The following is a 26,677-nucleotide window of genomic DNA, read 5'->3' as shown; positions in this document are numbered from 1 at the left end:
TCATAGCTCTCTCTCTCTCTCTCTCTCTCTCTCTCTCTCTCTCTCTCTCTCTCTCTGTGTATCTTGTTACCATCCTGCCTTGCTTCTTTTTCATTTCAGCAACATAATTTAGGCTATGGGTGCTATTGTTAAATGACGGGGAGTCAGAAACCCTAGCCACCGAACTGCAAATCACCCAGAAATCCTGATTAAAATCAGAAATCAAGATAACGAACTTTTTATAAAAGAGTGGAAATGGTTTATTGAATGTTTATAAATAAACTGTAAACAGATAAGAACATTGGTAGGATTACTGTAATAACCTGCAGTTTTATAAGAGTATATATTTAAAGTAAATGAATAAATGAGTAAATTGAGTTAATTTGGAATATGCAGAAAATATTTTTTAAAAAAAACAAATTTAAGGAACCACAGAAAGAGGGGGGAAGGATGCCGAGTTTTGAAATGTTAACATGGTTGTAATATTATCGAAATGTATAAAACTGAAAATCATTAATAAATCACCCAGAAATCCAGTGCTATTTTTTCTAGAAAAAGAGGTGCTGGAACTCACCACAGACACCTGCCTTGTTCTCTTATAATGGCAACGGCACCACCTTAGAGGTGCTGGAACAGAGTTCTTGTGAGTGCTGGCTGAAATAAAAGCCCTGTAGAACTCTACCAATAAACCATAAATAAATAAACAACACCCTATTTACCTTCTGCCCACCAATGAGTTAAAGGCACTGTAGAATCTAGCAGACTCCATCCACCTTTCTGCTACTCTTTGCACATAAAAATATATTCAGCTTCATTTTCTCCTTCCCTCAATGCAGGAAATGCATTTTCTATAAGAAGCTGTCAGGGTAAAAAAACCTAGTCTGGAAAGTAAGGTGCTTCTTAAGATCACCAACTGAGAACTGCAAACAAATGGAGCAAATAGCCTTAAATGAAAGGCAGTTAAAATGCTAGACAAGAAATATAAATAGCCGTACACATGAGTCATTGAGAGACGGGCACAAAAGAATGTGTGAGATGTTTCTCCATCACAGGCAGCCAGACATTCTCTCCATACTGAATCGTGGAAAACTAAGGTGGATTCCAGCAGTCACTGTTTACAACCCCTGGGGTTGGTAAGATGGCAACTGATGGTTCCTGCACCCATAGTAGATTCTAGTGTTCCTGGGAGACTGAGGTTTAGATCTTAGTTGAGCTATGAACTTGCTACTTGGCCCTGTGCAAAAATCTCTCTCAGCCTCGATTCAACCTTTGTTGAATAAGCATTCTAATGACTCATCTTGCAAGTTTTTCTGGTTGAATGAGAGGAGCACTGCAAAGTACATTTCACACAAAAAAAAGGTGCTACCAAAATGAGTAATAATATTCTGACTGCCCTTAAAAACTTATTCCTTTTACTTAAATAGCAAATATGTGTCACAGGCTGTTTTCTCATTGCTTGTTTTCAACCAAGAGAATGAGAAAAATAAAATTATGGGAATTTATCACTCACTTCCTTCCCATATGTCACATTGACATGGAGAGCCAGAGAATAGCGCCTTACAGAAGCAAGTATGCAGGAGATCTGTCATCAGATGAATTTAGTAAGAGATTCTGGAGGGCCATAATTGGATCTCCTGACATTTTTTATTTTTACTTTAAAGTAGCTGCAGGGGATTCCCAATTTGATTGGAGCAACAGCACCAAATGAGGTTTTTGCATGTTGGCGCAATTTGAAATATTTAGAACCAATGTAGATAAACAATAGAAAGGTTCAGTTTTATTTTTATTTTTGTCCTTGACTGTTTCCCATTCAGACTGTTTCCCTGTCCCTCAACCATCTCGTCCTCTGTCGTCCCCTTCTCCTTGTGCCCTCCATCTTTCCCAACATCAGGGTCTTTTCCAGGGAGTCTTCTCTTCCCATGAGGTGGCCAAAGTATTGGAGTCTCAGCTTCAGGATCTGTCCTTCCAGTGAGCACTCAGGGCTGATTTCCTTCAGAATGGATACGTTTGATCTTCTTGCAGTCCATGGGACTCTCAAGAGTCTCCTCCAGCACCATAATTCAAAAGCATCAATTCTTTGGCAATCAGCCTTCTTTATGGTCCAGCTCTCACTTCCATACATCACTACTGGGAAAACCATAGCTTTTAACTATACGGACCTTTGTTGGCAAGGTGATGTCTCTGCTTCCAACTCTACAGTTCCATAATTCTGTGTTCCCTCAGTAATAATAATAATAATAATAATAATAATAATAATAATAATAATAATAATAATTTATTATTTATATCCCGCCCATCTGGCTGGGCTTCCCCAGCCACTCTCGGCGGATTCCAAAAGAATATTAAAATACTATAATACATCAAACATTAAAAGTTTCCTGAAACAGGGCTGCCTTCAGATGTCTTCTAAAAGCCTGGTAGTTGTTGTTCTCTTTGACATCTGGTGGGAGGGGGTGGAGACGCTCCTTCAGATATACTGGACCAAGGCCGTTTGGGCTGTTTGAATTACTGGAAGAAGTCCCAGACTTTAACCAGCAAAGGGAGTATTCTCCCTTTGGTTTGTCAGCCCAGTCTGACTTTGGAACTAGGGCAATGGGAGCAATACCTATACTTAGCCAGGCTCCATTAGGTGAAAGGAACATTGAGGTATGGAGAGGGAAAGGAGGTTTATGTTACCAATGTCTCATCTACAGTGACGTCTAAAGTCCACTCACCCATACAGGGCAGCAGCATTCAAAGGGTGCCTACCATTGAAGAAGTGGCATAGAAGCCAAAACTCTTCTTTCTGGTAGAGTTGGCTGGACCCTTTCAAATGGTGAGTGCAGCCCAGATCCCTTGAAAACACAAGGATGCTCTGCATTGCTTGTGGAGGACAATTGTTTTTGAGCCAGCCCTAAATGCATGGTGCCAGAGTCCAGTCCTGGCGGTGAAAGGCAAAGGAGCAAATGTTGGCACACATTTCCCCCTCTCTCAGGGTTGTGTGAGACGCTTGGGTAGCTGACAGGGCAGCAAGCGAGGAGTTTAGGAAGGCTCAGTCAAGAGTCGGAGGAAGAGGCGTTGTGGGACTGACACAGTCTGTACGGAATATATTGATGTGTTCTGCCAAATGCACAGGGCACCTGTCTGCAGCCAAGCAAGGAGCCGATATTGTCCTTTCTGGATAGGCGCTCTCAATAAATCTCCTAAAGTCCCCAAGCTGCATCAGTGCTGGCACATTTCAAGGTCGCCCAAAGAAGTCGCAGCAAAAATTCACAAGGTAGGTCTCAAAATTCTTTATTACGGAAGTGTGATAGAAGTGGCTCTGCACTTTGAAAGGGGAGCGACAACTATGACCTAAATAAACAGCAAGAAGGAGAAGAGCAGCTTCTCTGGGCATAAAAGAATACTGAAAAGGTAAAGATGGGATCTGAAACCAGATACTTCAATGTTACTTTAGTTCATTAAACAATCCACGACCTTTTAAACAGGGGGGTGGGGGGAGCAGCTATTGTTTTTGTTTGTGACTATGCTATATATTTTTGGGGTTTTAGTAAAAGGCGAAAGATTTATACAATCTGAAGAGAAACCAGAGTATTTCACTCCTTTATTGTGAATAGCATTTTATAGAGGTATAAATAACTGTAAATATGAAAAGAGGCAAAGTATTTTTTTCCTTGGTTATATGTATTTTCTTTTTCCTTTGTATTTTATTTTGTGGTAAATATGTATGTTTTCTAATTTGTACTTAATAAAAATTACTATTAAAAATATTTTTGGGTTTTTATATTGTAAACTGTCCTGTGATCTTTGGATGAAGGACAGTATAGAAATAACAACAACAACAACAACCTGCTTGTAAGAGTCTAGATCAGTGTTTCCCAAACTTGGGCTTCCATCTGTTTTGGGACTACAATTCCCATCAACCCTGACCATTGGTCCTGCTTGCAAGGGAACAGCTTGGATTGGCTGGCTAAACCGGGTGGGGGTAGCCGATGGGTCTGAAATCCTAGGTGAATTAGGGACACCCCTGCATGCAAAGACAGGATCCAGAGGGTTGAGCAGGCAAGACCTATAGTGGGCCCAATGGTCACGAAGGCAGTTTCTATATGTACTGTAGAGTGAAGTGAGCGATGGATGGGGCTCATCAACCTGGGAAGGTAGCCCACCTAGGAGAAGGAAAACTCGGATCCTAAACTTCTGCTGCCTTGCAGGATATCTTCGGGAGGGGAAAGGGTTGAGGAGTAAATCCTTCACAAATCTGGAGTGGCGTCTTGTACACCTCTTTCCAGCAACTCCTGCAGCCAAACTGGTGCCAAACGTATTGCTCTACTTTCTGTTAAGTTGTGGGTGAACATATCAGACAGCACAGCAATTCTTCAAACAGCTCTTGTTTATTCACAGGCCAGAACAGAACTGAAGGGTTCAGCCAGCCTGCTTATATAGAGCTCCAGTACAACGTAACTGTAACAACTTTCTGTAACTGTCCAATCACTAAACGTCACTTTCAATCCCCTATTTGCATATGTGGACCTGAACTATCTACAGTATCCCCCTGCTGGCCCAGTACATAACACTTTCCTTTGGACCCCAACAGTGAGGGGGTCTTGTCATCTGGGCAGCCAAGGACCTCCACACACACCGCCCAGGCCTGCGCCCTGGTTTGACTTTACTCCTGGAGATGCACTCCATCAAGACAGAAGGCTGCCGACAACATATATTTGTGAGTGAAGTTGGGAACTGCATTGCTTAGTAGTGCAAGACGTGTGTGATAACACAAGTAAATTAAAAAGACTAAGCTGCGGACACTTTTCCTGCAGAATGAAGAGGAAGAGAAGAGGCATTCAGCCTGCCCTCTTGCTCCCCACCCCCTGCTCTCCCCAAGGCTTTGAAAATATAGGGGGGGGGGAGAGAATCCACTGCATGGTCATTCAGACATCGCTGATTCAGAGGGACAACATGAAGCTCTCTCCCCTTGAGGAAGATGAGTCACATGGTGAGGGGGGGAGTGGATTGGATTGGGACATCACAGCTTCATGCTTAGTAGCAGAAATAAGCTATACCTTAGAAGGGACCCTTTCACTATGTAGCCCTGCCACATGGACAGTTTTGGACCATATTTTCAAGCTTTCTGGAGTCTTTTTATCTGACCCACAGCTAATTTAAACTGCCACTCTACTGCTTTCATCCTCCCCACCTCCAACTCATGCCCAGTATTAGGAAATGCACAATTAGTACAATAATTAGAAAATGCAAATCGGTATTAGAATCTGCACACTGACTGCCGTTTGCATTTAAAGTACATGTGCGAGCTCTGCGTGCCAGTACTAAGCCAACGTTATATTTCAGTTCATGCTTGCCCATCATTACTCATCTCGTCCTGCAAATATGCAGCCCCAGGATGAGTTCTAGGTCTCGTACTCAGTTCACACAGAGCTTAATCCTGAAGAAGAGAAATGTTATGTAATTGTGTCCCTAAGTCTTGAGTCTGGGAGGCAAGAAGACAGCTGGTTTAGTGGAGGGAGCTGGGTGGTGGTGGGGAGATCTACTTGGTGACAACGGTGAAGCTAAGAAGGTTAGTTTGGCTGGTTTGCTTGCCATTCCCTCGCATGGTGCAGGATACAATCCATGCTGTGCCAGCCCTGATGCTCTCTTTCAGTATGTTTTTACTCTTGATCATTATTATATGCAGCTGCTGAAACGGGTGGATCTTTGTGCAATCTTAATTCTCTGCAGATTGGACCCAAAGTAATGCACTATATTTTTGCTGCCTGCTTCTTCAGGATCTTCCTATCTTACCATGTTTTCCACTCTGCCACTTCAAATCCACCTTACCTTGGGAGTAAGGCAACAACACTTGCAATCAGTTACCTGAAGCAGAGGATGCAGAAGGGGGCTAGATAGAGAGGCAACCAATTCCTTTTCTTTTAGTAAGCACTTCTTGGCACAGTAAGGGACACGGGTGGCACTGTGGGTTAAACCACAGAGCCTAGGACTTGCCGATTAGAAGGTCAGCAGTTCAAATCCCCTCGACGGGGTGAGCTCCTGTTGCTCGGTCCCTGCTCCTGCCAACCTAGCAGTTCGAAAGCATGTCAAAGTACAAGTAGATAAATAGGTACCACTCTGGCGGGAAGGTAAACGGCGTTTCCGTGCGCTGCTCTGGTTCACAAGAAGTGGTTTAGTCATGCTGGCCACATGACCCGGAAGCTGTACGCTGGCTCCCTCAGCCAATAAAGAGAGATGAGCGCCGCAACCCCAGAGTTGGTCACGACTGGACCTAATGGTCAGCGGTCCCTTTACCTTTACTCTTGGCACAGTAGATCCTTTCAGGCTTTACTTCCTTCCTGCTTCGTCTCCAGGTTCAGTCAGTATGAGTTAGCACAGTGATTCTCAAAGGGTGTGGCATGCCACAGTGGCATGGCAGGAGAGGATGGCACGTGTGGGGGGAAGATTCAAGGACAATCTAAGAACCATAAGCATTTCGATGTAGTATAGTATCCAAATAATTTTTATGAATGAGATTACCGGGCAAAAACACACCTCTCATTGAGTTTACATACTGAAGGTACACATGTAAGAGGCTCATTTATCATTATATTTTAAGGAATGATTCATGTTCTCATTGCTTTATATTTTCTGGCCATATTATAAAGCAGTATTTCTTATCAATAAAAAAATTGTGCAGCGTGAGCAAATTTTTATTCTGAAAGTGTGGCCCAGAGAGAACAGTTTGAGAGCCACCATGTTAGCATGTGCTTGTGTTTACTTCTTGGTTCCATCTTGGCCACATGTAAAATCTTTACTTAAAATGGCTTTGTTTGCTGTGACTAATAAGTCTTAAGCTTTCTCCCAAACAGCAGTCTTTCCAGGCTGATTCTTTCTGCATATATGCAAAAAGATATATATCTCTTTTGGTACAAGATATGTATCAAAGCCCAACAAAGGTAAAATCTTCTCTAGGTAAGCTGAGGTGAGGGGATGAAAAAGTGTGGAAAGGGGTGGCAAGAAACCAGTAATGCTTTTGGGGAGGGGTTGAAGAGGAGGCAATTGGAAGGAGAGCCTAGTGGTACTGAACCTTTGTCTTCCAGAGCAGTTAATTGATGGAAATATCAGGCTTGGCATCATCCCTCTAAATCAACATGTACCAGGAGGTTTTGTGACAAATCCTAATGTTGGAAAAGCCATAAAAATGGGGGGGGGGGGTTGAGGTCAGTAAGGAGAGAAAGTGGGACGCCTGGGAGCAATGTGGGCTAGAGAAGGAATAAGGATTTTGCAGCGGGAAGAAACGATCCCATCAAAGTACTGGAGACAGAAATATCCAAAATTCATTGTGAGGATGAGCTCCAACTGAATATCTCCATACTGAATGACTGAGAAACAAGATGACAGATGAAATCCAGCAAATTAAAGCATGCTGGGACAAATAATGCCAACTATACGCATGTATGCTGATGGGTTCTGAGCTGGCTTTTACAATTTAGGAAATAAATCCTGAGGTCAAATCAGAAAACTCACTGAAAATGTCAAGTTGGTGTTCAGCGGCACTGAAAAAGGCCGTGTTTGGGATTATTAAGAAGGGGACTGGATATAAAAAGCAAACACGATAATACTATATTATATAAGGCCACAGTGCTTCCATATTTAGAATACTCTGTTGTCCTGTTTCCATCAGGATGGTGGTTGGTGGACAGTCATTTACCTTATCGGCAGGAGTCTAAGAAGTTGATGCTGTACAGCTTAAGGATAAATGATGACTACAGAGAGACACAATTAAGTTTAAAACAATCACACAACAGTATATTAATACATGAATAGCCAGTATACTGTAAATATACAGAATAAGTGAGATAAGAGGTTTTTTCAACAGAGGGCCGGTGTCACCATATGTATGTAAACTTCCCTGTTGCAATTAACTGATCCATAGTCACAACTGTTGAGCTGCAGAAGATGCTGGTGAACGAGTGCATGGCTGATCTACTCTGATATCAAAAAGTGCTTCTTGAGCAAGTAGCCTTCTCATAGTTCTTCCAGCTGCCATTGGTTTAGCTGCTCTGAAGTCACAGAGCACCTTGGCAGCGTAGGGTATGTTAGCTTTGTATTTGTTTTGGCAAGCCTACCAAGACATTTCATTTACCTGCTTATACATTTTTTTTTAAAAAAAAAAATCTGTTCATGTTCTTAAAGGTAAAGGGACCCCTGACAGTTAAGTCCAGTCACAGACGACTCTGGGGTTGCGACGCTCATTTTGATTTAGTGGCCAAGGGAGCTGGCGTTTGTCCACAGACAGTTTTTCCGGGTCATGTGGCCAGCATGATTAAGCCGCTTCTGGCGAAACCAGAGCAGCGCATGGAAACACCGTTTACCTTCCCGCCGGAGAGGTACCTATTTATCTACTTGCACTTTGTCGTGCTTTCGAACTGTTAGGTTGGCAGGAGCTGGGACCGAGCAACGGGAGCTCACCCTGTCATGGGGATTCGAACCGCCGACCTTCTGATCGGCAAGCCCTAGTCTCAGTGGTTTGTTGATCATTGTTATATATTGCATACAAATACACCACTTAGGGGGTTATTTGATTAAGCAGTTCATTAACTTTTCTTCATAAAATTGGGGGGGGGATGAAACTCCAAGATTTGTGAGCAATTCTAACTAATATGTATAATGTTTGCCTGCACACACCTAGGAATTTTGAATGGCACCGTTGGTGAGGATCAGCTGAACATATCTGAAGCCTTTCACTTTATGTATCTGTCTGTGACGTTAATAATCATTTAGGAGAACGTTACAACAAGATAATCCAAACATGACTCTTACATTCGGCATGTGCGTCTTGGACCTGGAGCTGTGGCAGAAGTGCATGCTGAGATATGGAACAAAGGAGAAGAAGAACAAAGCAAGGCATTGAAAAACAACAACCCAATGACGGCAATAGCATTCTAGCATAGAAAGGCGCATTTGCCTTTCTTCCAGATGAAATGTTTCCACCCTGATTTAGTTGCACAGAAGCTGCATGATGTTGGCAATTTTTCCCAGTATTCATTCTGATCGGTTTGCACAGAGGCTATACAATTTCAAGCCAAGCAATTGTTACCCTATACATTCCAGTGCATCACATTCCAGCGCGTCACTTTCCTTCCTGCAAAAAGTCCAGATTTTTAAAAAGAGGATTTTTTTTGCACAAAGGCCCAAATCCACTTTAACTGGGATTTAACTTAAATTTGCTGGTGTGCCAATGAATCCCACCTGCAAAACAGTGACAGCCTACAGGCGCCCTCTTGTCTCAAGCATGGTAGTAATCATTTGTCAGGTCCCTGTAAGAGAAAAAATAAATAGTTCCCTGAGATTTACACCAGGATATAGCAGGAATCTGTTTTTTAGTTTAAATTGTTTTTGTTAGTTTAGTGTTAGGTATTGTTTTTGTATTGTATTGTATTGTTTATTTTCTTTTTCTATGTATGTTCAAATTGTTGGAAAGTAATAAATATCATTTAAAAAATAAAATAAAGCCTTGTCCACAACGGCGTTCACTGTGTTTTTGCAGCTGTTTGCCTTCCCATTTAATCTGTGTAGCTCACATAATCTTACTCTGAAATAACACCAGATTTGATGCTTGCCCCTTGTAAATTCAGATTTCTCTTATATATGGATAATCTGATAAATTGGGGGAAATTAGGCTCTAAACCACTCCAGCTGGGGTCACAGACAATTTTGTTTTGGCGTTTTGGTGTGGGTGGATCACTTGCCACTTTCTGCTGCTCCCCTTTCCATGCGCACTGCTTCCCTCAATGCTTTCATTTCTTTTCTGAGCATGCTTGTAACTATTTGCAGCACTCTTCTGAACTATATCCCCCCCTTTGACCCTCCAGATTTGCACAAAACCAGAAAAATGCATAAGCAAATCACATAAAAAAATTCTACACTAGATATTGCAAATTAATCTGAAATGTGCTGAAAATCTACAATTGCTTCCGTTTCTTTTATGGCTGTGCTGCCAACTATTTCCAGCACTCCTGAAAGGAGGAGTACATTTGGATAGACAGGGTGGGGTGGGCAGCTGCTTCCCACATCACTAAAAATCAATACAAATCTTAGGTTCTGCCTCCCCCCACCGAAAAGTCTGCCCTCCCTAACAAAAATCCTTGCTACACACATGGAGGAGCATACTGTTTTTCACTGTTTTGATCCCTAGGATTTGCACCAAACCAGAAAAGTCAAGGAAATCAGATCAAATTTCTAAGGTGGTTTGCTTGAACCTTTTTCTAGTTTTGTGCAAAACCAAGATATCAAAAGAAGAAGAAAAATACACCAGATATTGCACAGATATCTGTGGACATGCCCTATTGATACTTAATCGTGATAGCAGATTTAACAAATTAGAAGGCAGACACAAACCCCAAAAGGAGATGCTACTGGAATGAACAGGAGAGGCAGAAGTTGCTCCTCATATACAAATCCAAGTATGTCTGGGTATGGAACACTCTAGTGTAATTTGAATGAGGGGGGAAGTGGATATACAGCTAAATAATGCTCACATGTGGTCAAGCCCTTATTCTCATGTTCATGCAAGCTTTTCTTGGTTTAACTGGTAGACTATTCAAGTAGAACTTCAGTTGATTACTGGGGTAGAGGACAAATTTTAACTGGTGATGCTGAGAGCTTGTTTATCATTTTTGAAGCTATTTTCATTTTGGTCCATTACTGCAAAACAAAACCTCTAAAGGTGGTATTAAAAGAGAAATAACCCTGTTCTCTTTAATCTGTCTTGTCTCTTGGTAGAGAATGATAACAAGTGTCATCAGCTGGTCTTGTTGACTCCTAGTCCCCTTTCCCTGAGGAAGACTTGGAAAAATAAGTGACAATGGGTACTCCTTTAAGTCAATGCAGGGTGTCTGCTGAGTGCTCTGGTACGTACTTATGACACTGACAAGTCTTCTTTTCAAGCAAGTGCTGTCTGGCCTGAGCCATCCTCCTTGCTCTTTGCTGCCAAAAAATAAAGCAGAGTTTTATGTTCTTCCAAGTTCTCTTCCACAGACTTCTGTATGTACAAGTATTCCCCCCCTCCCCTTTCCATTTATAAGCACCTATCCACTCACCCTTTTCTGTTTAACAGTTTTGCAACTGAACACACACACTCCTGTGATGATCAACAGCAGCAACATCCCACCACCTCCAATGGCTATGTAAGTCAGTGGGAATGAATTGGACACAGTTGAGGCCTCATCTGTGGCAAAAAGGAGAGTTGAGATGAGAGGAGGATACACATATGAAATGGAAATAAATAATATAGGATGGAAACAAATGATACAGGGTGGTAGTCAACAAAGTTTTGCCCAGAATAGAAATCAATGGGCCCAACTTCATCAATTTCAACAGGTCTACCATGAGTAAAACTCACTGTGCTGAAAATTGCCAAAGCCACAGGCATCTGATAAAGTATGCTTTGGCCCACGAAAACAAATGCCATTCTAAATGTGTTACATCATTAAAGTGAAAAGGCCTTGTGGTTTTTGCTGCAATGGGCTGCCGTGGCTACCGCTTCTGGAAATCCGCTCCACTTCCCAGTGGGGAGGAGTTGCGGCGGACCGCGTGGCCACCCACTCCCCACCGGGGGCGGGGGACTTTGTCCCCTGTTGCCCGTGGGATCCCAGCCACGTCAGAGCCTGGCCAGCCAATCTGCTGGCCGGGGGGGCGTGGCCGAGGCCGTTTAAACGGAGGAGCGAGCCAGAGGACTTCCTCTTTGGCTCACTTCCTCAATCACCCGCCCTCCCTCCCTATTTTGCAGGTTAGGCAATAACCTTCCTATGGACTTCGGTAGGTCGCCTTGGTTGTCCGAGGGGCCTGGTAGGAATTTTCCCACTTGGCCAATTGGCACTGGCCACTTGGTTTTCGCCTACCTCATAGCAATGGTCACAACTTTGCTAGGGTTGCGGTTAGGCATTGTTTGACCTTGTGTGGGGGAGGGGAGGTGTGGCCATCACCTGCCCCTCCATGCTTAAGGGTATTCCGTTAAAGGAATCCGGGGTGTTGTTCTAGTCTGAAGCCCGACTGGGAGCTAGGGCCTTGACCCGACCCCGACGGGAACACCAGGGGGAGCTTGAGTTGGTTCACATCGACAGGGCTCCCCTTACCGGTGGCTTACCCTTACTGGACTTCCTGCACAATGGGCAGGAGTCAGATACAGTCAGGTCCAATCAATGCCTAAGCCAATACTGCTCACATTCTGTAATTTCAAGAAAGTTGTGGCCAAAATTTGCCCAATAACATAAACTTAATATCTGTGTCCTTGTGTGAGTTATTTCCAAAGGGGGGGGGCTGCAGGGTCTTGACACGCAACATACCCACAAAGTAGATCATGCTGAGCTTCTCTTCGTCCTTCACCATGAGGCTGCACTTCCATTCCCCTGCACTTCTGGTCTCATAACAAAATTTGCCCTCCGGAAGGTGAGTTTCACATTTGGGTGAGTCACGCCTATTATTCCAACACAGCTGAGCCTTAGAAAGATCAGGAGCAGAGACATGACAGCAGAGGCTCACATTTTCTTTGGAATCCAGTCTAGGGCGGTCAGCAGAAACTGCAGGGAAGACAAGAAAGGAACGTTCACGGGGGTCCCGTCTCCACAAAGCTCAGGAGAGAATGCCAAGCCTCCATGTTGGAGATGCTCATTGCTACAAGAGACACATTCATCTTATGATCTAAGGTTCTAGGCTGCCTGACTCACAAGAAAGGCTTCCTCCCAGTGGAAAGGCAAAAACACTTGGATCGACACACAGACTTGAGGTGGCACAGCTCAATTGGCATTATTTAGAGGGCCACAATGCAGAGGAAGTCAGTGTACACTGTCCATATTTTGGGCACCAGCTTATATCCTGGTTTGGCATATTGTCCTGGGTCCTTTGGCCACCCTCCAAACACACAAGCGGAAGCAATTTTAAGTGTAGCACAAAACGGTGCCAAAGCAGCACTCTACTTTGGCACTGGTTTGCAGTCAATCAGATGAGATTGTGTTTCTGACCCTTTACTTGTGACCCCGGTTTGAGTGTCAGTTACTCCGTTGGGGCGGCAGCGAAGGCGGGGTCTGCAGCACAAAACAGCACCAAACCAATCTGGCAGCAAACTGTCTTGGGCTGGGCTGACCAAACCATCAAAACACCCTCTCTACCAGTGCCGTTATTCCAATCCAAATCAGAGCACACTTTAGTTGCTTCAGAGTTTTTGTTTGTTTTGACCCCACGTCTATTTTTGCCCAAAGTTTTAGGAGTTCCCAGGAATTGTTTCTGTTTTTCAACTAGAAGTTTCACCAGGTCTAGATGGGATAGTTTTTGCAAGTGTGATCTAAGCAGTGTTATGGTCCTTGTTTACACCATAACACAAAGTGATCGAGACTTATTCTTACCTTTCATCACTACCAAGCGGGTGGTCTTACTCAATTTCCTCCGTGTAAATGCAATACTGCACTTGTGCTCTCCAGCATGCTCAAACTGGACCTTGTCTATCGTTTGCTGAAGTAGGGAACTGTTGAAATTGCTTAAGTCAGCCTCCACAATGGTCTTGTTATCCTTTGTCCATCTTAAAACTGGGTTTCTTAGGATGTTCTTTGGAATATCTTGGAAGTCAATGTTCAATTCACATGAAAGGACAACTGTGCTATTAACAGCTGCATACATAACAGCTCCATCCAGTGAATTAACAAAACCTGATTTTAAGACAGAAAAAACAGGAATAAATAATTTCCATTTTCCTCAGTAAAGAGTAGGGAGAAACTCTCTTCCCCCTGTAGAATTCTAGAAAGGCCTTACTTGTGTACCTATTTCTGGGTTCCCTAAACATAGTAGACTCTGCAAAGAAAAAGCTATGGAAATGAAAAAGGGGCTGCACCATCACCATCAAGTACTCAAAGATGAGCCAACAGTGTGACGTGGCAGCTAAAAAAGCCAATGCAATTCTGGGCCTCATCAATAGGAGTATAGCATCTAGATCAAGGGAAGTAATAGTGCCACTGTATTCTGCTCTGGTCAGACCTCACCTGGAGTACTGTGTCCAGTTCTGGGCACCACAGTTCAAGAAGGACACTGACAAACTGGAACGTGTCCAGAGGAGGGCAACCAAAATGGTCAAAGGCCTGGAAACGATGCCTTATGAGGAACGGCTAAGGGAGCTGGGCATGTTTAGCCTGGAGAAGAGGAGGTTAAGGGGTGATATGATAGCCATGTTCAAATATATAAAAGGATGTCACATAGAGGAGGGAGAAAGGTTGTTTTCTGCTGCTCCAGAGAAGCGGACACGGAGCAATGGATCCAAACTACAAGAAAGAAGATTCCACCTAAACATTAGGAAGAACTTCCTGACAGTAAGAGCTGTTCGACAGTGGAATTTGCTGCCAAGGAGTGTGGTGGAGTCTCCTACTTTGGAGGTCTTTAAGCAGAGGCTTGACAACCATATGTCAGGAGTGCTCTGATGGTGTTTCCTGCTTGGCAGGGGGTTGGACTCGATGGCCCTTGTGGTCTCTTCCAACTCTATCATTCTATGATTCTATCTCTTCTCCAAAGTTTGGCAAATGCACCATTTAAAGGCAAGGGGGCCAGATGGTAACAGAAACTGGCACTGGAGTAATTAAGAAAGACTATTCAAGGGACAATTAAAGTGCTGCTCACCAACAAGAAGCAAGGAACAGGCAGGACCAACTTTCCATTAAAGGTACAAGTTTCCTGAAAGGCCTTCAAAACATTTTACTTGTCCACAGTGGAAAGAGAGGTTATGCAACTGAGTTTTATTGCAAAAAAAACACAAAAAGCTGTCAAAAGAGAAGAAGTGGGGTGTGCACAGAAAATGATCTGGCAACAACGTCCTCCGGATTATCCATAAAAATAAGTGATTGAACAAAGGATGGCGATTCCAGCCTTTAACTCGGACGACCTGGAAGCATCACACAGTCACTACAATATCTTTTACGCTTCTCTTTATAATGTTGTACAACTTGGCAGAATTAACTATGATGCAAAAGACCTCTTCAGGCTGTCCCCATCACTGTGAGTTGGATGGTGACTGTCTGCACTAGGGGAGCAGGTTTTGTTTTTTTAGGGTAGGCTACTGATGCATTTTATAACCCTGATTTTCTGCTCACGTAGGCTCCCTGCTGCAGATGGCCACCTTCCAACTTGTGGAAGGAAACACATGGGATAGGGATGGGACACGCTCCTCCCGCTTCCTCCTCCACGTAACATTAATATATTTGTTGTAGTTGGTTCTTCTGCAAGGAAAAGAACCGACGAGGTCAGTGATCTTTCCTACCTATCACTCTGACATCATGGGTGATGCGAAGCCCACTACGATTAATGAAACATTCCCAGGTCCCTTGGTCCTCCTGAGCTTTAAGGTCCTTTATCTGCAGGATCCGATCTTTATTTTGTAGAGTCCATCGCGCTTTTTTATTCGTTATTTTTGACTTGTTGGGGCCAAACCACTCAACCTGGGTAGACTTGTCCGAGGAAGACAGTTCCAGTTGTGTAATGTCACCCTCCAGGAGGTATTCATCTGAAGGTCCTTTTACTATGAAGGGGGGAGAAAGCCTTATTAGGTTAATTGTTTTTACCTAGGACTCTTCCCTGTCCTTCTCCCCAAGCAAGTGCAGGAAGATGGGACAGGGAAAAAGGAGTTAACATTTAACTTTTCTTCTTTCTCCATATCACATCACTCACCGCTCCACAAGTTAAGATTAGTAGTTTTTATTTTCCCACGTGCTTCACATGTATACTGTCCTCCCTTTCCATTTCTCATAGTTAAAGAGTAATCCCCATTATCTGCATTCTTCAACGAGTATGTTGCTGATGATGAGGAGGAACCTTTGAAAGAAGTGGAGTCACAGAGAGTTAAAGCTTTTTATAAGAGAGCAAAGGCTCTGCCTTCCCTCTATTAAACCCAGAATGAATGGTACAACTGGATTTTTACCTTTTAAAAGTTGCCCACGCTGATATTTAATTATTTCTTCTGATTCATATTTCCAGATCACTGGAACGCTTGGGTTAACTTTATCAACTCGGCAAGGAAGGGTAACTTCTTGCCCATAAATAACATCTATGTAATGCTCTTCAGTCACATGAAGCATCACACCTGAAAGATACACAGGCTCAAAAAACACAAAAACAAAACCACATAGAAAAACAAAAACAGGTCAACAGAATTCTCCCCTCCACACTGAATTCTGGGGTTTCCCAGCCCAAAGCTTACAATCTTAACACCATCTTTGGAATTTATAGTATATGCTTCATTTTCGTATATGCTTGCATTTATGTTCTCTTTTTCTTAATATCTTTTATTTAAGTGTTTCTTTATGTCCCTCAAGTGTCACTGGAAAATGCTTCAATTTGGATTTAATACTGAGAATTTGATCAACCCCCAGAGTGAATAGGAGTACAAAGGACTGCCACAGTAATTCTTCTAATTTCTGCAGGAGCTCTTATGCCTGGTTTTAAACCAAAGGACTGACCAGATTTGCAGCCAGCATGAAAGCTTGCTTTTGAGTGCTGAAGTCAGCGTTACAGTAGTTCAACGACTGTCAACCATATGGGTCACTCCAAGTCTCTGGAACCACAACAATTACTAAATCTGTTCCTGAAAATCTCTGCTATTTTTGCTGCCCTCCCCCCCAATTTGTTACCAAGAGAAGGCAACCTTCTGTGAGTAGGAGATATTGATCCCAGCAATCCGGTGCAATATAGTAAAAGGGTGTGCAGGTCTTTTTTGTAGTAACAATGTAGAGCGACAATAAGAACACAGTATGGGCCATGGCAAGGGGGGAAATGGGTGATATGGAAATGGTTCCTATGTGGACCAACACAGCTAGTTCGCTTTGCTTTTTCAGCTCTCATTATATTTCTGGTCAAAGCAAAACATCTGTGTTGGTGACTCTGGCACTATGTGTGCCTACTGAAGAGAACTTACCCAGGTGAAGGACAGAGGAAACAAGAATGCATCTCAAGATCATATCCATCGGTAGAGCTTTTCCCCTGTGTGTCCTGCAGACTCGGTCTTCTGTCTAAGGGATCCTAACAGGGAAAAGTCAGAAATCTTGTATCAGTGAAGTCAGCAGTGGTTTCTTCCCTGAATATATCATACACAATATATAGACAGAAAATAGTCAACTGATTGATAATATGACCTGGTGTGCAGTTAGCCATTTGAAAGCTGATCCTCTCTATCAGAGGGGTCACGGGTGGCACTGTGGGTTAAACCACAGAGCCTAGGACTTGCCGATCAGAAGGTCGGCGGTTCGAATCCCTGCAATGGGGTGAGCTCCTGTTGCTCTGTCCCTGCTCCTGCCAACCTAGCAGTTCGAAAGCACGTCAAAGTGCAAGTAGATAAATAGGTACCGCTTCAGCGGGAAGGTAAACGGCGTTTCCGTGCGCTGCTCTGTTTCGCCAGAAGCGGCTTAGTCATGCTGGCCACATGACCCAGAAGCTGTACGCCGGCTCCCTCGGCCAGTAAAGCAAGATGAGTGCCGCAACCCCAGAGTCGGTCACAACTGGACCTAATGGTCAGGGGTCCCTTTACCTTTACCTTTATGTAGGTGCAGTTATAGGAAACTATGCAACCTTGAAGTCACAGAGCTCAATCATGTTGAATTGCTGATGAGTGTTAAGATCTCAGCAAGACAGACCATCCGAAATTTCCTTAGTTGGATAAATAACTTATCATCCTGAAAATTTAGAATAGGTCTTCCTGCCCTTCACCCTTTGTCCAGATAGTAAAATTGCCTTCGAATTATACTCTGCAGCATGGCAGGCTGTGCCAACAGTCTCTTTGAAAGGTGAAGGTTAGCTTTTAAAAGCTTCTTTTGATTTTCCTTGAGTATAGCATAAATGTTTGGCACATTTTCCCAGAGGAAGATGGGGGACACCTGGCTTGAGAGCAGTACATGTGAAAAGGATCTAGGAGTCTTGGTTGACCACAAACTTGACATGAGCCAACAGTGTGACGCGGCAGCTAAAAAAGCCAATGCAATTCTGGGCTGCATCAATAGGAGTATAGCATCTAGATCAAGGGAAGTAATAATGCCACTGTATTCTGCTCTGGTCAGACCTCACCTGGAGTACTGTGTCCAGTTCTGGGCACCACAGTTCAAGAAGGACACTGACAAATTGGAACGTGTCCAGAGGAGGGCAACCAAAATGGTCAAAGGCCTGGAAACGATGCCTTATGAGGAACGGCTAAGGGAGCTGGGCATGTTTAGCCTGGGGAAGAGGAGGTTAAGAGGTGATATGATAGCCATGTTCAAATATAGAAAAGGATGTCACATAGAGGAGGGAGAAAGGTTGTTTTCTGCTGCTCCAGAGAAGCGGAAACGGAGCAATGGATCCAAACTACAAGAAAGAAGATTCCACCTAAACATTAGGAAGAACTTCCTGACAGTAAGAGCTGTTTGACAGTGGAATTTGCTGCCAAGGAGTGTGGTGGAGTCTCCTACTTTGGAGGTCTTTAAGCAGAGGCTTGACAACCATATGTCAGGAGTGCTCTGATGGTGTTTCCTGCTTGGCAGGGGGTTGGACTCGATGGCCCTTGTGGTCTCTTCCAACTCTATGATTCTATGATTCTATGATCTAGCTATGCACAATTTTGTAAATTCAATATGTGAGAAACCAGCATGGGCGAGGAATAAAACATGACCGACAGCAAGGGAGTTACGGTGTTGAAAAAGAAAGTCACATGTACTTTGCGTGTACCTCCCCCCTATGAGGAAATGCTGCCACATGAGGAGATTTTTAGTTTAGATAATAGGTAGAGGACATGGCAAGAGATTATGCACGGGTGGAGAAGGGGAATAGAGAAAACAGTTTTTCCCCTCTCCCATAATACTACCACCATCTAATGAAGCTGGATGTTGGAAGTTTCTGGACAGAGAAAAGGAAGTACTTCTATATACAGTGTGTTAAACTATGGACAAGAGTCAATAATAGCCTTCAATGTGGGCAGCCTTAAAAGAGGATTAGACAAATTCCTGGAGGATAAGACTATCAATGGGTACTAGCCACGCTGGATATGTTCTGTCCCCACTGTTGGAAGAACATTTCCAAACACAATTCAAAGGGTTGGGGCTGACCTTTAAAGCCCTAAATGGCCTCGGCCCTGTATACCACCACCCCCATCGTTCAGCTCGGACACTGAGGTCCAGCTCCGAGGGCCTTCTGGTGGTTACCTCACGGCAAGAAGTGAGATTACAGGGAACCACGCAGAGGGCCTTCTTGGTAGTTGCACCCGTCCTGCAGAACGCCCTACCATCAGATGTTAAGGAGATAAAGAACTACACAACTTTTAGAAGACATCCGAAGGCATCCCTGTATAGGGAAGTTTTTAACGTTTGATTTTTTTTACTGCGCTTAATGTTTTTAATTTGTTGGAAGCTGTCCAGAGTGGCTGGGACAACCCAGCCAGATGGGCATCAAACAAACAAACAAAAATTGCAGTAAGCCTCTGCGCAAAGCACTGGAAGACACAAGACCTACCCACTTTGGAAGAATGGCAGATGAAGCTGATTGACTGCATGGGACTGGCAGAAATGACTGGCAGAATCCGTGACCAGGGAGAAGAGTCGGCAGAAGAAGATTGGAAGAAATTTAAGGACTGTTTACAAAAATATTGCAAAATTAAGGAATGTTGAATGATGTTGGATTGGAATTAAGTGGTTTTAAGCTGTAATTATGATAAAATGGTTTTCTTTTTTTAAGTAAGAATTTGAAGTTATAATAATTTAAGATGTTGAGACAAGGATTTGCTGTATAAACAACTTAAACTGGGGGTACAAGAAGGGGAGGTACGAGGAGGTCGGGGAAACAAGCTACAAGAAAATAAGCTGTGAAATGTATGTGTTTTTTATATTTTTATGTTTGTTTTTTCTTTTTTGTTTGTATAAAATTGGAAACTTTAATAAATATCTTATAAAAAAAATTGCAGTAAGCCTCTGAATACCTGTTGTTGGGAAGCACAAGTGGGGAGAGCGCTGTTGCACTCAGGTCCAGTTTGCAGGCTTCCCATCACTATCTGCTTGACCACTGTGAGAAGAGGATGTTGGACCATCCTTTGGTATCATGCAACAGGGCTCTTATTATAATATTGTCAAATCAAAATACAGTGGTACCTCAGGTTAAGTACTTAATTCTTTCCGGAGGTCTGTTCTTAACCTGATACGGTTCTTAACCTGAAGTACCTGTCAGGGAACTGACATCGGAGCGAGAGGCGAAGGGGAGGCTCCCAGATGATGCTGGCGAAGGACCCAGCAGCAGGGGGAGAAACAGCTCAGTAGAGGGGGAAGCCAATCAGCGCAACACCAGGGATGAAGGGGGGCAGACGGGGGAAGTGGAGAGAGGGCTCCAGGACTCTTCACTGGACATCAGTGAGGAGAGCCCAGGTCCTCCGCTACCCACGCCTTCCCTGCGCAGAAGACTCCCGCGCAGCGAGAGGAGGAGGAGACTGGGTGTCAAACAACTTTTATGTTGGAAGAGGTTCAAGAAACGCCCACTGACGGATTCTGCCAGTGACTGAGGCAGACACCATGAGAAGGGGCTGCGCAGTCAGAAAGTTTTAACAAGGCAAATTAACCGAGAAAGGCACAAGTTTACGCATGAGTAACTCATACCCATTACAGCACCACTTTAGCTAATGGGGCCTCCTGCTGCCGGCGCACCGTCTGAGCACAATTTCTGTTCTCATCCTGAAGCAAAATGTTAAGTTGTGGGTGAACATATCAGACGACACAGCGATTCTTCAAACAACTCTTGTTTATTCACAGCCAGAACAGAACTGAACTGAAGGGTTCAGCCAGCCTGCTTATATAGAGCTCCACTAGAATGCAACAGTAACCATTTTCTGTAACTATCCAATCACTGAATGTCACTTTCAATCTCTTATTCGCATATGTGGACCTGAGTGAAAACTATCTACAGTATTCCCCTGCTGGCCCAGGGTGAGAACTTCAGTACATAACACCAAGTTCTTAACCCGAGGTAATATTTCTGGGTTAGCAGAGTCTGTAACCTGAAGCGTCTATAACCTGAAGCATCTGTAACTCGAGGTACCACTGTAATGGAATGGAGGTACAAGAGTTTATCTCAAAGCTGTCTAGTTCCCTGCATGAGAACTGGGAGCATAGTCAAGGCTAATGATACTGCTGTTTTTGCTGAAACAAACTGGAACACAGGTCAGTGGATCACAGGAGAGGCTTGTTGCAGTTTTGGCTCAGAGCCTATGCTACCTGAAGGATGTTCTCTGGGTAACGCTTTAAATGCTCTGGTAGAGTGATTGGTTTTGGGTCGCATATACAATGTGCTGGTCACAGTCAAAGGATTTAGTGGCTCCTTCGGAACACAAGGCAGATTCATGTAAAGAAGGTGAATGCTGAGAAGCTGAGCTGCGGTCTCTGGAGGAGCTACCATGGTGAAGTGGTTGCAGGAGGTTGCATCAGGTAGATGTGACAGCAGATGCAGTAGTACTGATGCTGCAGTCATAGGATATATTAACTGGGACCACAGTTGGAGAGACGGCCAGAGGTGGCCACAATATGGTGGATGGTTGTGATGAAGCCAACATTGGCAGTGTAGGATGCTAAGGTGGGGTCAACAATGTCGCAAAGAAAATGACAAAGGTTACTGCCAATAGGTTACTAGCCTATCTAGTGGATGAGGTAGGGGTATCCTGTCTGGATAAATCAGAAAGGTGAACTCACTAAGGAGTATCCAGTGTACATGTACGTGTGTGTGTGAATGAGAGACAGAGAAACCCCACCTGTCTGTTAATCTAAACGAATTAAGGTTTTTTTGGTACTGAATCCTAAGGATAGTATGTGATATAAAAGGGCAAAAGGGCCATATATCTTGGTGTGCCTTCCTGACAGGAGAAACATCCTGAGTTTTGTTGTTGTTGTTTAGTTGTTTAGTCATGTCTGACTCTTTGTGACCCCCTGGACCAGAGCACGCCAGACACTCCTGTCTTCCACTGCCTACTGCAGTTTAGTCAAACTCATGCTGGTAGCTTTGAGAACACTATCCAACCATCTCGTCCTCTGCCGTCCCCTTCTCCTTGTGCCCTCCATCTTTCCCAGCATCAGGGTCTTTTCCAGGGAGTCTTCTCTTCTCATGTGGTGGCCAAAGTATTGGAGCCTCAGCTTCAGGATCTGTCCTTCCAGTGAGCACTCAGGGCTGATTTCCTTAAGAATGGATAGGTTTGATCTTCTTGCAGTCCATGGGACTCTCAAGAGTCTCCTCCAACTCCTCCTGAGTTTTAGGAGAAGTCAAGCCTACCATCGCAAGTTATCTCCCTCCAACATGGAACCCATAATCTAGCCAGCATAGTAATGCTGCCAGAGGTTGCAAATGAATGCTAAATGAAAGGCATATGAAACCAAGATAAAAACCTCTGGAGCACAGACTCTGGTTGAGACAGCAGCACTGGCATTAAGGTCATCAACCTTGACTAAGCCGCGGTGTTAGTGAAGGGTTCAAGAATGGAACTGGGATAAGTAGTACCATTGGGTGGAGTAGAGGAACAGTCCTTTCCACGCCTCTTCCCGAGAGCTTAGACTCCGCTGAGACTGATGCAGAATGCCTATGTGTGTGCTGGGATCTTATACTTTTAAAACTACCGTATTTTTTGCACCATAACACTCACTTTTTTCCTCCTAGAAAGTAAGGGGAAATATCTGTGCGTGTTATGGAGGGAATGCCTACGGGTGGCATGCCTACGGATTTTCCTCCTCTAAAAACTACGTGCGTGTTATGGTCGGGTGCGTGTTATAGAGCGAAAAATACGGTATTTAGAAGCTCACTTGGCGGCTAGTTTGGCACACATAGTTGGCGGCACTGAACCTTCAGAAGCCACATGGGCAGTGAGGTTTAAATCCAAGGCGGTGTTGGGCGCTGATGAAACTGAAGCTGGTCTCGCAGTGGAATGACAGGACAGGCTGTACAGCTTCTTCGGAGCCTGTTTCACACAACAACGCCTGGAGAGGAGAAGAGCAATTTCCACGGGGTTGCTTGGTATACCACTGACAGCAGGGACAAGGCTCTATGCTGTGTTCCTCTCTCCTAAGCAGAGAAGGCAAAGCATGACCTATAAAGCCGCAGGTATGCAACCTGCTTTTTATTTTGTGGAGAAATACAATACAGGACTCTTAACCGCTCCTTTGTGTGTGCAAGGGTTACATAAACAAGCTCTTTTGTCATGTGTTTGTGTGCTCCTGCACAACCCTTCCTCTGTGTTTCTCAGCCCGCCCCCATTGGCCTTGTGGTTTTCTTCTCGCTCTGCTCTTGTTTGCGGCTGAGGTTTTTGTTCAGGAACCTGCTGAGAAATGATAAGAGGCTCTGCTTGCGGGGCTCTATCTGTGGCTTTCTGTTTCTTCCACACCACCCTCCAGGACGAAAACAAGATATTTGCCATTTCCAGACCGAAACATTAATCCAAAGCCTGGAGCCCAGTGGACCTTACGGCCAAAATAAGATGAAGCCTGGGAGATCCTTGGTCATATCTCCTGACATTTGCATTTCTACCTAGAGGCAACTGCCAGGGACTTCAACAGTGTGGGGGAACTAAGCAAGGCACACAGGTGACGTGTGTTCCTGTTTCGCCTGCTGCCCAGGTGTTAACTGCTGGTGGACAACTGTGAGGCTCCTGATCCCCTTCTTAGCATTCATTATCTTTAAACCAGACTTGGGTGAGACAGCCCTTCAGATAGATCCGTCTTCGCCAACCTGGCTTAGGACAACAACTCCCATCAGCCTCAGCCAACATAGCTGGGGGGGGGAGGGAGGCAACAGGTTGAGGAAGGCTGATTTAAATAATCATCAGTCATTTGCTACACTGGCTCCCAGTACGTTTCCGAGCACAATTCAATTTGTTGGTGCTGACCTTTAAAGCCCTAAACGGCCTCAGTCCAGTAGACTTGAAGGAGCGTCTCCACCCCCATCATTCAGCCCGGACACTGAGGTCCAGCGCCGAGGGCCTTCTGGCGGTTCCCTCATTGCGAGAAGCCAAGCTACAGGGAACCAGGCAGAGGGCCTTCTCGGTAGTGGCGCCCGCCCTGTGGAACGCCCTCCCATAAGGCGTCAAGGAAAGAAACCTGACATTTAGAAGACATCTGAAGGCAGCCCTGTTCAGGGAAGTTTTTAATGTGTGACATTTTAATGTATTCTTAATCTTTGTTTAATGTATTCTTAATCTGGGAAAGCCAGCCAGATGGGCAGGGTGCAAATAATAAATTATTATTATTATTATTATTATTATTATTATTATTATTATTATTATTATTATTATTATTATTACTATTATTTGCCTGCAATAATCTTCCTGCGTGGCTGTGCTGGTGGCTGGGGTGGATGAAGATTAGCATCTGGAGGCCACCAGGTTGATGAAAGCCGAACCGGAGGACTCCCCTCAAGACAGGATTGTCCTCTGACACTTCTTCAAGCAAACGTCTGTCCTCTGACTCGGCACTTCCCTCTGGTCCTTTGATGCTGGTCTGCCTAAAAGGGTTCTTGGCCTTCAGCCTCTCATGTCTATTGCCCTTTTGATCCTTAGTTGCCTGAACAACTTGGGTAAAAGGTTTCTGATACGCCATTATTATGGAATGCAGCTGATATTTTTTATATTGAAGTTGATGCTTTGCTTTTGCTAAGAATTTTTATGTTATTGAGGATCTGAGGACCATTATGTCTGTTTGTGCTCCTACACCCAAGATTCTTTATTTAAAGAAATTTTGGTGTCATTCCCCCATGGATTCAATGCCTGTACAGAAAATCCCAAGTTTGGAAGTAGTTTTAACTAAACGTTTCCTAGAGAAAGTGTCCTCTGCTTTTCTAGACAGATCTTAAGAAACCTGTCTTTCATCATCTGGCTTAGTCTGCACTAATAATTAGCCATCCTAACATATATTAAACCAGAAATAATTTCTATACCCAACTCTCAGCTGATTGGATACAGTGGGGTAAATTCAGAAACTCTGAAAAGCATACTGAAAAAGTGGCTTTGAACTCTTAACATTTCAAATTGTTTTGCTTTGAAAATATTTAAAATGGGATGTATTGACCCTGGGCATCTAAAATTTAGCAGTTTGTAGACAATCAACTGCTTTCAGTGCATTTTTCTTAATTTGCAAAGCCCAGAATCATGAAACTGAGAAAGTTCTGTCAATTTAACAGTAAGATTTTACCTGTTCTAGCTCTTTAGAATTTATAAGCCATCCATGCAGTGTTTTTTCTTTTATTGAAGTCTACTACTTTGGATTTGACATTACTGATGACTAGATTATTATTATGTTCAGGGAAGTTTTTAACGTGTGTTATTTTACTGTATTTTTGGTTTTTATGGAAGCCGCACAGAGTGGCTGGGGAGGCACAGCCAGATGGGCGGGGTATAAATAATAAATTATTATTATTATTATTATTATTATTATTATTATTATTATTATTATGAGCATGCATATACATATATATAATATAATGGTGGGTGAACGATATAAATAAGCATTTGCAAATTTTATAAAAGTCTGTGTTCTCTGTTGCCTTCTTTTTTGGCGATGCGTTTCCCGTTTTCTTTACTTTTTTGGTGATGCAAAAGTTGCCACCCTCTTGAAAGGATCATTAAGGAATGAGACAAGTACCAAGCACATACCATGCATATAGGCACACTTTAAGCACTGGCACGGGGAGGAATTATATATTATTTGGAGTCTGAGTTTAAAGCCACATTGTGGAACATTTTGTTTAGTGTTTTATTTATTTAGTGTTTTGTTTAGTGTTTTATTTTATTTAGTGTTTTATTTTAATTTTTTTTTGGGGGGGGGAATTAGTCACCTGGGGCAGATGGGGCACATCAACCTGGGAAGGTAGCCAATCTAGGAAAAGGAAAACTCTGACCCAAATCACCCACTGCCTTGTGGGATATCTTTGGAAGAAGAAAAGGCTAAGGAGTAAACCCTACACAAATTCAGAGAGGAGTCCCTAAGGCAGTTGGATGGTGCCTTGTACGCCTCCTTCCCACAGCTCCTGCAGCCAAGCTGGTGCAAAATGTATTGCTCTGCTTTCCATTGGACAACATCAGTGAGGCCAGTGGGGGCTGTCATGTGAAATAAAAAATTTAAGGTCATATATATATATATATATATATATATATATATATATATATATATATATGCTTTCGTAGATTTTCACGGGTACAGGAATGTAGGTTTTGGTGTCTTCGGGTGTCTTCCCGTGTAAGAGTTGGGGTGTCTAGGCGACGTTTCGACGAGGTCTCACTCGTCATCTTCAGGCTGGTGCTTTCGGCTTCTTGTTACTAGAACAGAGCAGGATCTCAGTGTTTGAGTTCCTATAAATACTGTTGAGGGGGTGTGGTGTATAGCCTCCAACGTTCTGGGCAGAGAGGAAGTTCCTAGGTTAATGTGCCTTTTCTTCTTTTGTTCATTAATTACTTGAGGGATATCTTGAGTGATTACTTGAGTGATATTCTGAGTACCACTTAGGAGGGTCATTAGGTGTGGATTAGTTGCTAAAGCTTTCGTGTCTTGACCTCTTGACCTTGTAAAGAGTTTTTCTGAGAAGATGGCTGTACTGCACTTAGTTGTGCTCTGGCTTGGCTTCGTGTATAGGGGCGAGCTGTGGTTTTGTGCCCTGTGCCAGCCAGATCTGTGTAGGGATTGCAGGGGGGTGCAGCATCCGGAGGTGCCACTATGGTTTGGCTACTGGA

General features: G+C 43.7%; 1 protein-coding gene across 4 annotated transcripts in view; it reads right to left on the bottom strand.

The window, feature by feature from the left end:
• Positions 1–7,725: 7,725 nt before the first annotated feature.
• The window catches only part of CD4 (CD4 molecule), a 35,574-nt gene continuing 16,622 nt past the window's right edge, over positions 7,726–26,677 (bottom strand). Inside the window, exons 2-11 of one of the 4 annotated variants that reach the window (XM_081176678.1) lie at positions 16,892–16,995; positions 15,899–16,060; positions 15,649–15,792; positions 15,242–15,499; positions 13,347–13,646; positions 12,291–12,524; positions 11,046–11,173; positions 10,865–10,932; positions 9,196–9,263; positions 7,726–8,812 (exon numbers count right to left, since the gene is read on the bottom strand). In XM_081176678.1, coding sequence (XP_081032804.1) covers positions 9,233–9,263; positions 10,865–10,932; positions 11,046–11,173; positions 12,291–12,524; positions 13,347–13,646; positions 15,242–15,499; positions 15,649–15,792; positions 15,899–16,060; positions 16,892–16,940 — 1,374 coding nt within the window. In that variant the 5' untranslated portion in view covers positions 16,941–16,995 and the 3' untranslated portion in view covers positions 7,726–8,812; positions 9,196–9,232. Of the gene's footprint in view, positions 9,264–10,812; positions 10,933–11,045; positions 11,174–12,290; positions 12,525–13,346; positions 13,647–15,241; positions 15,500–15,648; positions 15,793–15,898; positions 16,061–16,891; positions 17,015–26,677 lie in introns of those variants that run through there. The other 3 variants (XM_081176677.1, XM_081176675.1, XM_081176676.1) reach the window with 3 other exon arrangements.

Source organism: Podarcis bocagei (assembly GCF_964188305.1).
Source record: "Podarcis bocagei genome assembly, chromosome: 17".
NCBI classification, from domain to species: Eukaryota; Metazoa; Chordata; class Lepidosauria; order Squamata; family Lacertidae; genus Podarcis; species Podarcis bocagei.
This window is presented reverse-complemented; position numbering and strand designations above follow the sequence as displayed.